The sequence below is a fragment of the Malaclemys terrapin genome, chromosome 16, assembly GCF_027887155.1.
Source record: "Malaclemys terrapin pileata isolate rMalTer1 chromosome 16, rMalTer1.hap1, whole genome shotgun sequence".
NCBI lineage: Eukaryota > Metazoa > Chordata > Testudines > Emydidae > Malaclemys > Malaclemys terrapin.
The window spans coordinates 27,966,452-27,981,609 of record NC_071520.1 but is presented as its reverse complement, the minus strand read 5'-3'; the positions used below and the strand labels follow the sequence as shown (position 1 = coordinate 27,981,609).

General features: G+C 49.1%; 2 protein-coding genes across 13 annotated transcripts in view; one reads left to right on the top strand and one right to left on the bottom strand.

Annotated features, from left to right (window-relative positions):
- The window catches only part of ATXN2 (ataxin 2), a 67,851-nt gene extending 66,819 nt beyond the window's left edge, over positions 1 to 1,032 (top strand). For all 11 annotated transcript variants that reach the window (XM_054006974.1, XM_054006972.1, XM_054006970.1 and 8 more), the window contains one exon: positions 392 to 1,032. In XM_054006974.1, the coding sequence (XP_053862949.1) occupies positions 392 to 420 (29 nt within the window). In that variant the 3' untranslated portion in view covers positions 421 to 1,032. The remainder of the gene's footprint in view (positions 1 to 391) is intronic.
- A 2,053-nt stretch (positions 1,033 to 3,085) lies between these two features.
- SH2B3 (SH2B adaptor protein 3) overlaps positions 3,086 to 15,158 on the bottom strand; it is a 96,610-nt gene continuing 84,537 nt past the window's right edge. For both annotated transcript variants that reach the window (XM_054006548.1, XM_054006550.1), the window contains exons 5-8: positions 14,312 to 14,406; positions 12,592 to 12,806; positions 11,590 to 11,761; positions 3,086 to 8,107 (exon numbers count right to left, since the gene is read on the bottom strand). In XM_054006548.1, coding sequence (XP_053862523.1) covers positions 7,815 to 8,107; positions 11,590 to 11,761; positions 12,592 to 12,806; positions 14,312 to 14,406 — 775 coding nt within the window. In that variant the 3' untranslated portion in view covers positions 3,086 to 7,814. The remainder of the gene's footprint in view (positions 8,108 to 11,589; positions 11,762 to 12,591; positions 12,807 to 14,311; positions 14,407 to 15,158) is intronic.

The following is a 15,158-nucleotide window of genomic DNA, read 5'->3' as shown; positions in this document are numbered from 1 at the left end:
ATTAATGGCTGAAGGCAGATGGCATTTTGAAGTTGACTTTTTATCCCAAGAGCGACAGTTTGCAGTACTGTTGCTTGGGAAAACCAGGCCCTACTTGTTTTGTTGCTCTTTAAATGTAACTCTTACCTAGGTGTCTCAAATACGTTTTTTTTTCCCCAAGCAGGGTGTGAACTTGTACAGTGAACTAATACCTGGTTTTGTGTGGTGCGGAATGGGTGGGGAAAATAAACATTGCTTTTTTAGGGTTTAGGTAGAAAAACAGCCAAAGGACATCTTAATGCAGGTTTTTTTACGGACTTGAGCTAAATAGTTATCCTGTGATTTGATTAACTAGCACATTGTTGTATGGCTTCTCAATCTGCTATTTACACCTGCACTCTCTTTTTTGCAGTACAAGCCCACCACCAACAGCAGTTGTAAGGCTGATCTGGAGTAACAAAGGCTGGACACCTTTTGTAGGCCAAATACCTTCCTTCCACTGCTTCTGCCAACTGGAAGCACAGAAAACTAGAATTTCATTTATTTTGTTTAAAAAAAAAAAAAAAATTGATTTCTTGTAACATCCAATAGGAATGCTAACAGTTCATCTTGCAGTGGGAGAGATTCGGACTGAGTAGAGGCATGTGGGAACTTGTGGGTTATTCCATAATTCCATACACTGTATCAGAGTCCTGCAGGTGCCCAAACTCTGCTTGCTGAAAACTGGAAGTTATTTATTTTTTAATGACCCTTCAAAGTTATGAACTCATCAGCTAGCAAAAGAAGTAACACAAGTGATTCTTGCTGCTATTATCACTAAAAATCAAGACTCTGAGATCCCTTTTACGTCTAATAAACTTGAAACAGGTTCAGTAAAAAAAAATTCTAATCGTCAAACTGATGGATTATTATTTATAAATCACGTTTGATGAAATGATCACTATTGCAAGACAGTGATGTAACTTTTAAGTTAAGAAAACTTTTACTTTGTAGATAATATAAAATAAAAACTTTAAAAAAAAATTAAAAAATAAAAAAAGTTTTAAAAACTGATCAATCTGGTGTGTGTATGTTACTCTTGCCATACTTGCTTCTCTAGCTTTAAGATTCTGTCCAATTTAATGTCAGGTAAAATTGATTTGGCATTATGAAATTTAAATAGTATTTGACGTCAAACCTTTGACATGGTTTTTCTATGCAAGACAGGTTTGGTATAACCTGTCTTGGTATAACTATACCAAACCTCCTTTGTTTGGTATAGTTATAATCATACATATTATTTCAGTCAAAGTATCCTACTTTAAATGCCTGTTTACCAGAAGCTGGGAATGGGTGACCAGGGATGGATCACTTGATGATTACCTGTTCTGTTCACTCCCTCTGGGGCACCTGGCATTGGCCACTGTCGAAAGACAGGATACTGGGCTAGATGGACCTTTGGTCTGACCCACTATGGCCGTTCTTATGGTCTTAGCGCTCTAGATTCAACTGCGGTAGCTTCGGTCCACAATGTAGCATCTTCTGAAAGAAGCAGAATGGGAAGTCTTGATGCTTGGGACACAAGAGACGATGCAAAGGTCAGTCATGTTTGTTGGTGTTTGGGGAAGCTACTTCCCAGGCTGAGCAAGAAAAAGCTGCAGTAGTGATGGGCAAAATATGAGAGAGAATTATAGAAAAAGACTAGAAGAAAAGTACGTGAATTTCATGTGTTTAGTACTTCACTTGAATGTGAGCTATCTCAGCCCATGTCCATAACATGTACTGTGGTCTTCACCGCTGTTCCTTATGGAGCATATTTGCATCTGCTAACCAAAAGTTAATGGATAGGAGGAGAAAAACAGTGACCTATTAAGGTACAAACCAGTTGTTGCATTTCAAAGGTGAGTTAATGTTTGTGTAAATATGTACATATTAAATATAGCTGGCAAAGTATACCAGGGCTCAGTGCAAGATGAGGCTAAATAGTATAGTTAGTCTTGTAAGTCAATCCATTATGTGGACACAGGACAATGAAAATGTCACTGCTCTACAGAAGTAATTTTGACAGGCAGTAGGGGGCATAAAACCATTAAATACTAATGGTGTATCTTACTCAACCAAGTGAGTCAATATACCTTGTACGTCTGTTCATCAAATGCTCTATTAATAAAGAACACAGCATAGCTTGTTGAAGTAGATTATCAAACATTCATGTAACTGTGAGACAAGGTGGGGGAGATACAAACTTTTGTTGGCCCAACTTCTGTTGGCAAGAGAGACAAGCTTTCGAGCTTACACAGAGCTCTTCAGGTCTGGGCAACTTACCTGCAGTATCACAGCTAAATACAAAATGAAACCGATTGTTTAGCATAAGTAGTTAACATATTTCAAGGGACCATTCAAGGCAATGTGGCTCCTCCACTTAGGGAAGAAAGGAAGGGAGAGGAAGTAGCTGGGGGATTGTTAGCAGGTTACAGATTGTTGTAATAAGCCATAAATCCAGTGTCTCTGTTCAGTCCATGATCTTTAGTGTCTAGCAAAGATCTGAATTTAAGCTCCCAGGCTCATCTTTAGAAAGCATTGTGCAGGTTTCCTTTGAGGAGGAAGACTGATAGGTCAGATACAGAAGGATCATTTTGTGAAAAGTGTTCGCTCACAGGTGATGTGATGTTTTTGTCTTTTATCATTTTCCTGTGTGAGTTCATTCAAGAGCGTAATGATTGGTTTCAGCCACATAGTTGTCGTTGGGGCATTTAGTGCACTGGATGAGGTATGCTCAAAAGCTTGTCTCTAGAGACCTGCAAAAATGCAGATATCCGTGTATCTGCGGCTATCTGTGGACCATGTATCTGCATCCGATCTGCCAACAAATTTTGTATCCACACATGGCTCTACTTGTCTGGCTCACCAACAGAAGTTGGTTCTATAAAAAATAAGACCTCGCCCACCTTGGCACTCTCATATCCTGGGACCAACATGGCTACAACACCACCATACATTCATGTAACTTTCATTTCTAAAAGTGGGGAGGGAGGGCTCTTGTACTCTAGCAGCTATTAGTCCAATATCTAGCAAGTCAGTGAGAGCTTCTGGAGAAAATTAGGCTAAAAGTATTAATATAAGAACAAACATTCTAAAAACAATTTATTTAAGAGCTGATTTATACATTATAGCAAAATTGCATTATTCAGGAATAAGTTACTTGTACAGTACATACAGAAATAATACATAGAAAATCTACTATACAAGAATTCTTCTGTTGGTGAAAAGTAGAGCTTTGAAATAAATGCACTTGATTCCAACAAAACCCTTGTTGGCCTTAATTTGCCTATGGGATAAAAAGGCAGTGAACAATAGAATGCACGCTCAACTCTTACGCTGTGGGCATGTGCTGGCTAAGATAACATCCTGTTCTCATACAAGCTTTTACGTTGAAATATGGAATATTGTACTCAAACTTGTCAGTCAAGACTGAAAGGCCTTATCTGCAGAGTAAAGTAAAACCACATCGGCTCTAAAGGGACCGTTTTCTGTGGTCCAAGGAATAGCAACAGTCAGTCAATATTGTGTCACTGGGGCATAGACTAGGCTGCCTTTTGGATGATGTTGCCTTTGATGCTGGACCTGGACCTTTTCCTCAAAGCTTCGCTGTGGAACGCAGCCTTGAAGGAAAAGGATCAAGGAGGTTGCTGTCGGTGTTTTAGGTACCCTGTTCTTAAATGCTGGGTTAGTCTTTCCCTGTCGGGTTAGCCTATTCAGGGGGCTAGACCGGAATGGTACTTCATATTGATAACACAAACGTCTCCTGCACGGCCTGTCTACGAGGAGGACATGCAAGAGTTGCCTGTAGGCAGTGCCTGTTTGTCAGCAAATAGCAAGTAAGGCTTTTCATAAGAATAAGGGGGGGTAGAGTTGGGGGCAGGAGGGCTCTGTTTCTCTTTTGGCACAGCCAGTAGGCTCTATCACAGTTACCTGCTAAACCAGGCTTCTGCCTGGCACTCTGCTAAGCTCGTTGAGGCACTACCTACTGTTATGTCTTCAGGGTGGAGCGCAGCCCTAACTTGCTGCTAGGAAAAGAGAAACGTTTCATTAGCCCAGCCACCTGTTCTTGCTGTGGAAGACCAGAAATGCTGGTCTCCTTTCTGGTGCTAGCCCTTCGACAAGCTCTTTTCAATCCGTCAGCCTCAAAGGTAAGACTTTGGAACCAATCAGATTTAATTTTGTGTGCTCCTTCTCTGGACCCTGACACTTGAGCAGGGGCTGAGAACTTAGCCCAAAGCAGGCAGTTTGCTGGCAGTGTTCCCCGGTATCCGGTAGTCCAGGGGTGAAGGCAACTGTACTCAGCTGCTAAGGGGAGACATGCGAAAGTTCAGTGCCCCCCTTTGCCTTTTCATACTGCTAAGGCTGTGACTATTGAAAGCAACTGTCTTGCGAACGCTTCATAAATGCAGCTAATTCCTTGGCTTACAAGATGTTATTAATGTGCTTTTAAATATAAAAAAAATCTTACAATAAAAGTCTACGTTGATAGATGCCACTCACCTTCACTAGTTTCTTAGCAAAAAGATCTTCAAGAAATCCATAAAATTACTTTGAAGTCGCTTATATTTCAAGGGCTTAACATTTTGTCCCCAGGTTTCTACTAGAGCATTGTGTGTCCTGAGTTAGTTATGAAATAGTTTCCCTTCCTCTTCTGTACGGCCAGGACTAAGTCAGACTTGGAAATGGATCACAAGCCAACTACTTTCTAAGCAGGGATGGAATGCTGAGAAGTTCAGCCTCCCACGACCTGGGAAAATAGATTAAAGAACTGACCCTGCAATTATCATTGGTTTTAGGACCCCAATACCAAAGTGAGGGGAAGATGAGAGGCTCTGTTGGCGCAACAGAGGGAAGGACTGGAAGAATATTTGCCCAGTTGGGGAAAGTAGACCTTTGACTGGAGAAGGAAAGGAATGAGATGGGTCAAACACTGCAGGTGTACAATTCTTCAGATTCCATACACAATCCCCTTCAGCGGTGAACTGGAGTAGTCTGCCAGACTTTCATTCTGGATTATCAAGCTTCTTCCTAGCTTTGGCTAACTTGACAGTGAAATTCTAGAAGGAAACAACTGCGACTTTGGTGAAAAATCAAACCAACTTTCCAACTAGGTACCACATGCTTGGATTTGTTTGCACAGGAGCACTGAATGAATGACAACAAACTTGGTGTATATTGTATTAAATAAGAAAAGCAAGTTCCATTTAGTCCAAAAAGGCGGCCTTGGCAATTAAACATAATACTAAATGTGTGTACGTTTGGTTGCTGGCACTTAATAAGACTTAGGCCAAAAATCTCAACCCAGAAGCAGCATGGGTGCTTTGTTTACCAACAGGCATGAGAGCTGTGATGAGCATTCCACCTTCACACCCCTTTCTGTCATAGCCACTCTCATGCCTTGCTCTGATCATGGAATGAGGTGGGCCAAGGCTGCCTTGTCTATGGTTGAATGAATACTCTGAGCATACTTGCCAAAAGTGTGGGTTGCTTAGGGGTCAGTAGGACATGATGGCTTTGAAGCAAGGTTTAGCCTACAAAACAAGCACTTCCTAAGAGCTGCAGAGAGAAGTTGAGACTGTCTTGGTTTTCCTGTCCCTTGCAGTCTGCTTGTGCATTAGAAATGTGTTTAGTGAGGATAAGGGCACTGGCCACTTGAATTCTGTTTATAAAAAACAGAGATTGCAGAATTCCAGTTTCTGATAGTGCAGAAATCCTGGTCCCATTTATGTATATAGAACTTAATTCTAAGGCCAGAATTTTTAAGGGCCTTTCGATGAAGGGAGACAGTGACTTGACAGAGTGCTGTCAAATGCACAAAAGTGAGCTAGAGGGAACAGCATCTTTTGCGAACTTCCAGTAATTGTAAGACATGTACTGGGGGTACAAAATTCAGACACTAGAGGTGCGTTTTTTTTTTTTTTAAGACATTTAACTTAAAGCATTGCTCCCTTAAGCCATATTCCAGAGAGTCTCCTCTACCATCAAGCCCCTTCTGGTGTGGCTCAACTCTGGCGTAACTGAAATGCTTTACCTCAAAAAGAGGTTGGGTCTAGTGACTATTTTACTAATAAACTAGAAGGTACAAAAATTCTTAATTACAAACACAAACATTGTGGGTTAAAGGTTGAATTTTCAAATGCATCGAAGTGAATTAAGGGCACACATTTCTGTTGACTTGCAGATCGACCTGAGCTCCAGTTATTTAGGAGCTTTAACAAAAACCTCACTTCAAGCTTGAACTAACTGTGAGAAGAACAAATTGCCTCTGTGTACCATAAAATATTATGGGGAGTGATATCAAAGTATATAAATGTAACTTGGTTTGAATTCTAGAAGCTGATATTATGGGAAGGAGATGGCCTCTCTGATCGCAAATGGACATGAAGGCACTGAGTGTCAGACCATCAGGGGGAGGGGAGAAGACAGCTGAGAAACTTTTCCCTGTTCTATAGGGGTTAGTGAAATTCTCTGTTTACTGCTTGTGACTCTATAAATCTTAACTCCTAACACACAGCTCTGCACAGACCCATCTCAGTAAAGCAGCACAAAGGCAAATATGTCACATCTCCTCCTGTAACTGTAATTCTAACTGAGGAAATGCCAAAGTCTAACCCTAGTCCCAATAAGGTACGAGAAGAAGGGTCATTAGTGAACCCTCCCCTTTGTGCCACTGAAGGGGCTCATGTTGCTCCTCCATAAATAGCAAAAGCATTGTCAAAAACCCAACAGTCAAAGTGATTTTCCTGAGACCTATTGGTGAGGAGAATATTGGAGAGAAAAGGTTACACCCCATCCGCCTGGAAAACCATGACACACAGGGGAGTTGTATTTGCATAGCTTTACTTATCAAAATATGATCTAGTATTTAAAGAGTTGGTTTTTTTTAAATGCATGCAACAGGGGCTGGTTAACACCCCTCCTACTTTGGAGAACCAACCTGAGGTAACATATTTGGAAAAAAATTTTTTTGCTGAACTCTAGACTTGTGCCTAAAAGATTTCCACAGCAAAAAGGAAGTTTTACTCCAAGGCTATGACAAGATGTCAGTCTTCTCTTTTGTCCGCTGATCAGTTACATTAAGCCTATATTAATAGGAGGAAGTTAGTGTTCACTTTTTAATGGTGACTAAGAGATGGAAGCATTTCCTTTGCCCATGGCTGTAGCAGTGACGTCCATGGCTCCATTTTTTTTTTTTAAATACTAACGTGATTTAAGTTAAAGCCCGTACTCTCCATATCCAAAAGTAATGAATGAACTCTTAGGTTAGCGATAAGGCTACTGCTCTGTTAGAAATATGGAACTATGACTTACGCAACTGCAGCACATTCCCTGGCCATCAGGAAGTGACTTTTCTTTGTTTATACACAGCCCAGATCGGTAACTTGTCACAAAGAACTTCAAATCCATTTTTGTCCAATGAGGTGGCTGTAATGGAACCTTCTGGTTTCTTTTCTGGGCTGTGTCATGTGAAAAAGGGGCACTGAAGACCACAAGCACCTGTAACATAGTCTCTGTACCAATGACGAAGGGCAGATATTAGCCTACAGGGCACAGAGCCTGGCATGTTAACAGGAACGACGTGTAAACAGTCATAAGAAAGCTTTAATAGGTAAAAACGGGCCCTTTAACAGGCCTAATAGAGGGATCACACCCATATTGGAGTGAACAATTTATATATCTTACCCCCCTCCCTTACCAAAAAAATAAATCCCAAATTACATTCTTTTCATAGGCTTCCCAAAAATCTCTAGCAGAAGTTCTCTACCAGGGCTCGAAGCCAAAGTGCGTGGTTTGCACCCCTCCCCCCCATCTTGTCAGAGTGGTGTGTACTGATTGTCAATAGCCCGAATGTGGCCCCTGCCAGGGGAATCCAGCTCGTAGTCAGAGTCCCGCTGCCGGCTGGAGTGCGTGCCGGCCACGTCGGTGTCTCGGAGGCTGTTGGCCAGTTCTTCTGGAGAGGGCACCAGGTGGAAGATCTGTTCTGGCTGAGAACTGTGGTGAATGTTGTCTGTCATGTGTAGCCGGGGGCAGCTGAAGGTAAAGTTGATTTCGGAGCTCCAATTAGGGATGGAGAATGGGAGCAAGATGGTGTTGCTTGAGCCCAAACCTACAGGGAGAGGGGAGAAATCCAAGCATTAGATAACTGGCCAGGGTATGGGCAGGCTCCTAAGAGAAACCCAAGCCATGTTGGGTAAGTTTCCTCAGCTGCAGATCTTAATCTTTCTCCAGAGTCCTTCCTCAGCACCTAGCCCTTGATCCGGCATGTACCCTGGCCAGTTATCTAATGCCGGGGGAGGGGTGGGGGGGCATCACAGGGAGGGTGACAGCACTAAGGCGCACAGAACTAGAGAAGGTCTGGGGTTACCCTGTCCACCCTCTCTCTGGCTCACTCTGTCCTAAAGAGCTGGCTGCAGGGGCAGAGGCACCATCAAACTGGCTCTCCTTAGAAAGGTGGAGTAAACCTCTCCTTGGTGCAATCTACCGCAGGGGGTGCTTCCCCTTAAGGGGTCCGTGCCACCAAAAGCATCCTGGGCTGCTGCTCAGCCCATGCTGGTTGGTAGAGGAGTTGAAGCTGCCGCCTACGGCTCCAAAGCCCGGAGGTGGCATTGCTGCGCTCCACCTCGGGTGACCCGTTCCATGCAAAGGATTTTGTCAGAACTCCTAGAACAGCCTGTTCTGAATCAGATCTCCCTGAGCCAGCAATGGGAAACGGGCTGAGCCGCCCCTGTGGTCAGTGGTTAGGGCAGCTTCTCTTTTAGAAAGAGGAAACACACACAGGGTGACTTTCAAGCGCTTTGTCTCTGCAGAGGTGCTTCCTGCTCTGAATGCAGGCGCCCCGGCCTGTGGCCTTGCTGCACCTGTCTGCTCCAAGAAGCCAGTGCGATCACTTAGCTAACATGCTGTTGCCATTCACTCCTGCTGACTGCAGGAGGGAACGGGGATTGTTTAGTCTCCAGAAGAGAAGAACGAGGGGGGATTTGATAGCAGCCTTCAACTACGTGAAGGGGGGGGTTCCAAAGAGGCTGGAGCTAGGCTGTTCTCAGTGGTGGCAGATGACAGAACAAGGAACAATAGTCTCATGTTGCAGTGGGGGAGGTCTAGGTTGGATATTAGGAAAAACCTTTTTCACTAGGAGGGTGGTGAAGCACTGGAATGGGTTACCAAGGGAGGTGGTGGAATCTTCCATCCTTAGAGGTTTTTAAGGCCTGGCTTGACAAAGCCCTGGATGAGGTCTCTTCCAACCCTCCTCTTCTATGATTCGCCCTCCTCTTGCTACCCCCTCAGTGACTAGCTACCAGCACCAGCTCTAGGAATGCAGTGGCAGCTTTGCTCATGTTTGATGGCAGAGCCCATAGCTGCCACACAGAGAGAGTGAACTCTTCAGGGGAGAGCTCCCTCTAGCACCCTAGGACCTACTATTTTCAGCAAGCCTCTTGGTGCCTGGCCCTTACTCCTCCCCTTACCTCTTGAGGCCTGAATTACCTCCTGCTTCAGTTCTATCTACTCTTTCCCTATAAATTCATATTCCCTTTGCCAGAGCTAGAGGCTCCAGCGTCTGCAAGATCTGTGCTCATTTAAGTTGGCTTCACACTAGCATGGTAAAGAGCACAGTGGTCAATTGTTCTCCATGTCCACTGAAGACAGAACAAGAGGTAACTGGCTTAGACACGAGGAAAAACTTTCTATGGATAAAGCTAGTTAAGTCCTGGAGCAGGTTACCAGGGTGACGGTGGGATCCACATCACTGCAGGCTTTTCAGAACAGGCTGGACAAACACCTGTTAGGGAGGGTCTAGGGTTACTTAGTCCTGCCTCAGCCCAGGGGGCTGGACTCCATGATCTCTCAAGACCCCTTCCAGCCCATTTCTGTGACTCTAGGGACTTAAGATTTCAGCCACACCGTATTACCTGACCGTGGTTTTAAAATGTAGAGAGAGGACATGAGTTCAGGACACAGTGCTAAACTGAGCTCCTACCCCTTTCCTTTCATGGCAGGGTGCAGTTCTGCTTTCCGCCCCCCCCCTCCCCGGTCCTCTGGCTCTCCAGCTCTTGATCATAAGGCAACTCAATGAACGTGCCGGGGGCTCTTGGGAGTTTTGTTTTATCCAATCGAAAACCATTCGAGCAGGAACATGCCTCTCTAACCACTTGGGGGTCACAAGGCAGCACTCCAGGCTCGGTCAGGACTGCAGTCTACCCACCTCCACTGAACCACCAGGGGGAAGTTAGCTAGAGCTACCCCCTTTGAACTGCGCTCAGTGGAACTCTTAAAATCACAGCACCTGCACTAGGGCAGCGTAACCCCACTGACCTCACAGCCCAGGGACGAAGAGGGCCATGTCTACCACGGCACAAAGCTGTGCAAGCCGAGCGGGTTGGCCTGGGGCCCGCTGCAGGCTGCACAGAGGCAGGCCATTGCCTGCATTTCCTCCGTAAACTGAGCCCAGAAGCAGTGCTGAAGTTTAAATAACCCGCCATGTCATTAGTCTATAGTGACCACAGCAATGCATTTAAAATGTAGAACTGAAAGGCCTCCTCTAAACGCCACCTAGCCCCTTTCACAGGGGGAGGGGAGGGAGAGGTAAAAGCATCTTTCACAAGTTGCTGAAGTCAAGCGAGGGCAGAAGCAGCCAGACGCTGCACCTGACACTCCTACGTTCAAGCCTGTGCTGAACGGCTTCTGCGATTGCAGGGTGACCCCCACGGCTGGTTCTGGAATCCCGCTGGCTTGGGCTGGTCTGGCCCCGCGTCACACCAGAGATGTGGGGGAGAGACGAGGTGGGTGGCACAGATTTTTGCTATTAGGACGAAGAGGAAAAGCACTGCTGATACACATTATGCTGGGAAACTAAAGGGTCGACAGAGGCGCCTGTAAACAGAGGCTCTACCATTGACACTTGGGATAAAAAAAAACGAACTGGTGTAATCAGCTCTCTCCTCATTCGAGGGCAGTGGGTGAGCTCCTGGCAGAATCTCTTCCCTCCTGGCTAAGCGTGTCCAGCACAGCGCACGTATGACAGCAGCGGCACCAGCTGCTGAACGCTGGGGGAAAGGGAGGGCAGGGGCAGGATAGGCCTGTGGTTTAGCAAACCGTCCAACAGACCCACAGCCCTGGCCAACGGGGCCAGGATCCACCTTTGACGCCTGCAAGCCAGCCACCGAGCACCTGGCTGCCGGCTCTGCTGAGGCACTAAGGTAGCGGCGGGGGGGTCAGCCTGATCATTATGGGCCATGTTGAACTCTCACCCTGTGGTATTACCACGGCCGCAGGCGGGCTCCAGCAGCTACTCTAGGCCGGGCTTGTGATTAATTAAATAATTAATTAAGCCAAGGTCTAATGCTTTGGCTCAATTAACAGAACGGACAGTTCGAGCAGCGTTGGCTGGTTGGAACATGGGTAAGGCCGGCCAGCCAGCCCCAGGGGCGTGCGGCGGTGGGGGAGGTGGGGCTGGCAGCTTCTCAAAGCAGGGGGCGCAGCTGCAACTGCAGCCGCACCTAGAGCCAGGGATGGGGCGGGGGGGCAGCTGCTCTCCGGTGGGGCGATGGGGGTGGGGAGACGTGCACACGTAACCCCCCCGCCCCCTCCTACCTTGGGACGACGGGATGACCACCACGTAGCTGGAGAGCTTGACGTCACAGGCCGCGCCGCACTCCAGGGGGATGGGGCACCGCTGGAAGTGGTGCAGCATGTCCAGGATGGAGGGGAAGCGCAGGTGCTGCACCCGGCACTGCCCCCGGTCGGTCAGCGAGAGCCGCAGGTGCTGCGAGGGAGACGGGAGCATTACAAAGCTGCTGACTCGGCTGGGAGGGGGGAGTGGCAGCGAGCTGGGGCCAGAGGCTGGTGGCTGGGCACGGGCAGCAGAACTGAGCCCCATCTGTGTCACCGGGAGCAGGTCCCTTGAGTCAAACACAACCAGTTTGCAACCCCTGGGTTTAACTTTCCTCGGCAGAGGCGCATTCTTCCCTCACCCCAAGAGTCGGACCAGCCTGGCCTTCGTCAGGTTACGTCCTATGCTGGGAGGGGTGGGATTGTCCCCTGCCATGAGGGGATGGCAGGGCAGGGGCGGGAGAAGCCATGTTTCCCCAGGGTCTCCAAGCCAGCCCCTAGTGGGGAAGGCTTCTGCAGGCAGGCCGATGGGCCAAGGACCCGGTCTTCTGTTCAGAGCCTTCCGTGAGGGACACGGGCCTCCAAAGGCCGAACACTGGAGCTCAGGAGAGACCTGAAAATTGCCCTGCCTCTGGGTCTTGGCTCTCAGCCCTCAGACCATGGGCCAGGGGTGCTGGAGTCAGACACACCCAGGGTAGAACAGCCCAAAGACAAGCGGGAGCCTCGACTCAGGGCACTTTAGAAACAAGGCTGCCCAAATCACCACCGGTGGTGCTCAGGAAAGAGGGCTGCCCAAATCACCACCGGTGGTGCTCTCCGGAGCAATGATGGCTCAGCAGGAAGAGGGGGCTGGCTGTGCCGGGGGGTCCGGTCCCCTCTCTGACTGGTAGCGCTCTGACGTCCGTCGAGTCAACCAGAGGGAGGAAGCCCTGAGCAGAAAAGCAGGGCTGGCACCTCTCGCACCTCCCCCCGCACAGGCCCTACCTTCGCTCTTCCTTGGAAATTGAAGGTGAGGACGTATTCGCCCCTGCGGGTTTCGCTCTGTCGAACAAGGAAAACCCCATGGCCATCCAGCCCCCGCAGCTGCACGAGCTGGGCGGCTTTGACGCGCGAAATGGGGCCATGGAACCAGGGGTAGGACGAGAGGAACTGGTCGGTTTTCTGGCAGGATGGCTCCGGCTGCCCACAGTGCATAGCACCTGGGGAGGGAGAACAGCATTAGAGGCACGGCCATGGGGACAGGCCTGGCAGGAGAAACGCTGCAACCCCATAGGCCAAACCCTGAGCAGGGCTGAGGGGCTCTGGGAAAGCTGAAGCCTTGGCTACAGCCCAAGTGGGCCCAGCTGTGCCATTCCCTGGCAGGCTGCCCATCCCCACCCTGTGGGAGCAGCGCCTTGAAATCCCCACTCAGCAAGGCAGGGCTCCTACTTTGTCGCTCTCTGGAAAGCACCTGGCACAGCTTGGGCAGGACTTGGAGCCAATAAACCATCCTGAGCCAGTCAAACAGCAACAGCCCAACTGGTGACAATGAGCAGCCCGGAACCCACGGATCTGGCTGGCGCTCGGCCCAGGACTGCCCGACACCCCGTCCCCCTCGCCACACTAGAGCCACATCCCTGCTTAGCTGCCGTCTCACATCATAACTGTGCATCATGTGCCTTAGTGAGAGAAACCGGTGGCCCCCCCGGCATGTCATGCGATGGGTTCCCCCCAACACCCTTTAGCTTTGAATCAGTCACTGGCCACTTCTGCTTTAGCCAGAGCCTGATTTACTCCAGGTCCTTCGCCTTGCAATACCTGCATTCGCCAACAGCACCATGGGAGCTGCGTGACACAAACTTAGCGTTCAAACCATCAGTAAAACCCTTGTTTCCTGTCAACTCAACCTGAGACCCAGGCAACCCTAGTTCCTCTTTCCAGGAAACACAGGCACCAGCCTGACGTTTCAGGGTTGAGCAGGAGAGAATCTCAAGCTCTCCCTTCGCTTGCCCCCCACCTCCCAAAGCAGCTGCCCTCAGCTCCAGAACGGTTCTGGAGGCCATGGTTCATATTTAATCTCTTGGCTCGAAAGAAGGCAAAAGCAGTGCGCTAATCGGCCCCTCCCGCCTCAGCCTCCCCTTAGGGGAGGAGAACGCCACTGGCACGGTGTTGGGAATCAGCTGTGTGTGTCAGCGCCTGAGAAGTGGTTTCTTGGCAGAGGACTGGGAGCACGTGTCTTGCAGTGACAGGTGAGCCGAGCGGGAAACTCTCAACATCCTGCTCTGCAGGGGCCCGAGGGTGCTCAGCTCCCTCCCAGATCCAGGGGTGTTTAAGGGTGCCGAATCCTTTGCAGGATCAAGCCCCAGATCAGCAGTTCTACTTGCCCCAGTAGCTGTGTAATTCTTCTCTAGGTTAGTGCTCCAGGTGCTGCCCTGGGCTGGTTATTCCTCATTCGCTCTCCAACCAGAGACCGTGGCTAGTTTCCTGGGGCTTCTCGCTGGGCTTCAGCACCAGCTCTCTCAGGCAGGAGCCCCCTCCGCCCAGACCCACCGGAGACACTCCCCACTAGACACCCCTGCAAGTGGTGTCCCCTGGAGCCGTTCGCGCCAGCAGTGACGCATGGCTGGGAGCCCCATGAATGCTGTAGGCTGGTAAAGGTCCAGCCGCTCCCTGTCTGCTCCGTTAGCCCTTAGCCATCAGGGACTCTCCCATGCAGGGCACTCACCTTGGGTAAGGGAGTCGGTGCTGCCAGTGGCGGGGCTGGATGCCACGGTGTCAGAGTGCTGGCCTGAGAGCAGCTCTACATCGGCTCCCCCGGACCTGCCAGGACGACACAGGAAGGATGTCACAGCTTCCGCCACCGAACCCAGGTGGAGAACCGGCTGCTCCGCTCGGCAAAGCACCAGGGCGAACAGGAGAAACACAGCTCCCTTTGTGCAAACGTGCCAGGCAGAGAGACTGCCTGGACGGGAACGTGACAGCTCAGCCACTGCCCAGAATTCAGGGCTCGTAAGGACACGAAATGCTGGGAAATTCCAAGTGTTTTTATGAATTAAAAAAAAAAAAAAAAAAGTCCGAGGGAAACAAGTTTCTAAACACTGCGGCGCTGCAGCACCCTGGGGTCCTACTGCAGGCGCGTTCCCAAAGCCATCCTGAGCAACACCCCCAACCGGCTGCAGGGCCTGGGCCATCGGCCAGCCTGCCCAAAGGAAAAACACAGCAGAGCTGGAGCCGCCCTGCTAGAGTTGCAGGCCTCACTGGTAACACAGGAGGGAGAGCGAGAGATGTGTGATTTTAATCGCACACCCACACACGCTGGATCTACAGAAATGTCCTCTGACCGTGGGCAGGTCACAGCCCCGCTTGCTGCCTCAGTTTCCCCATCTGTCTCCACCTGTATGAAGTGCCTTCAGGCAGTGGGGACACTCCTGGGGAGGAGAGAAAGGACGGTGTGATTCATCTCACTGCCGTACTGGGGGGTGGAGGGGGGGCTGCCTGGCCAATCAGGGCTGAGTATACTGCTGGCCTGCATAACTGGAGAAATACAGTGCCGAGCTCCTTGGGGCTAACGA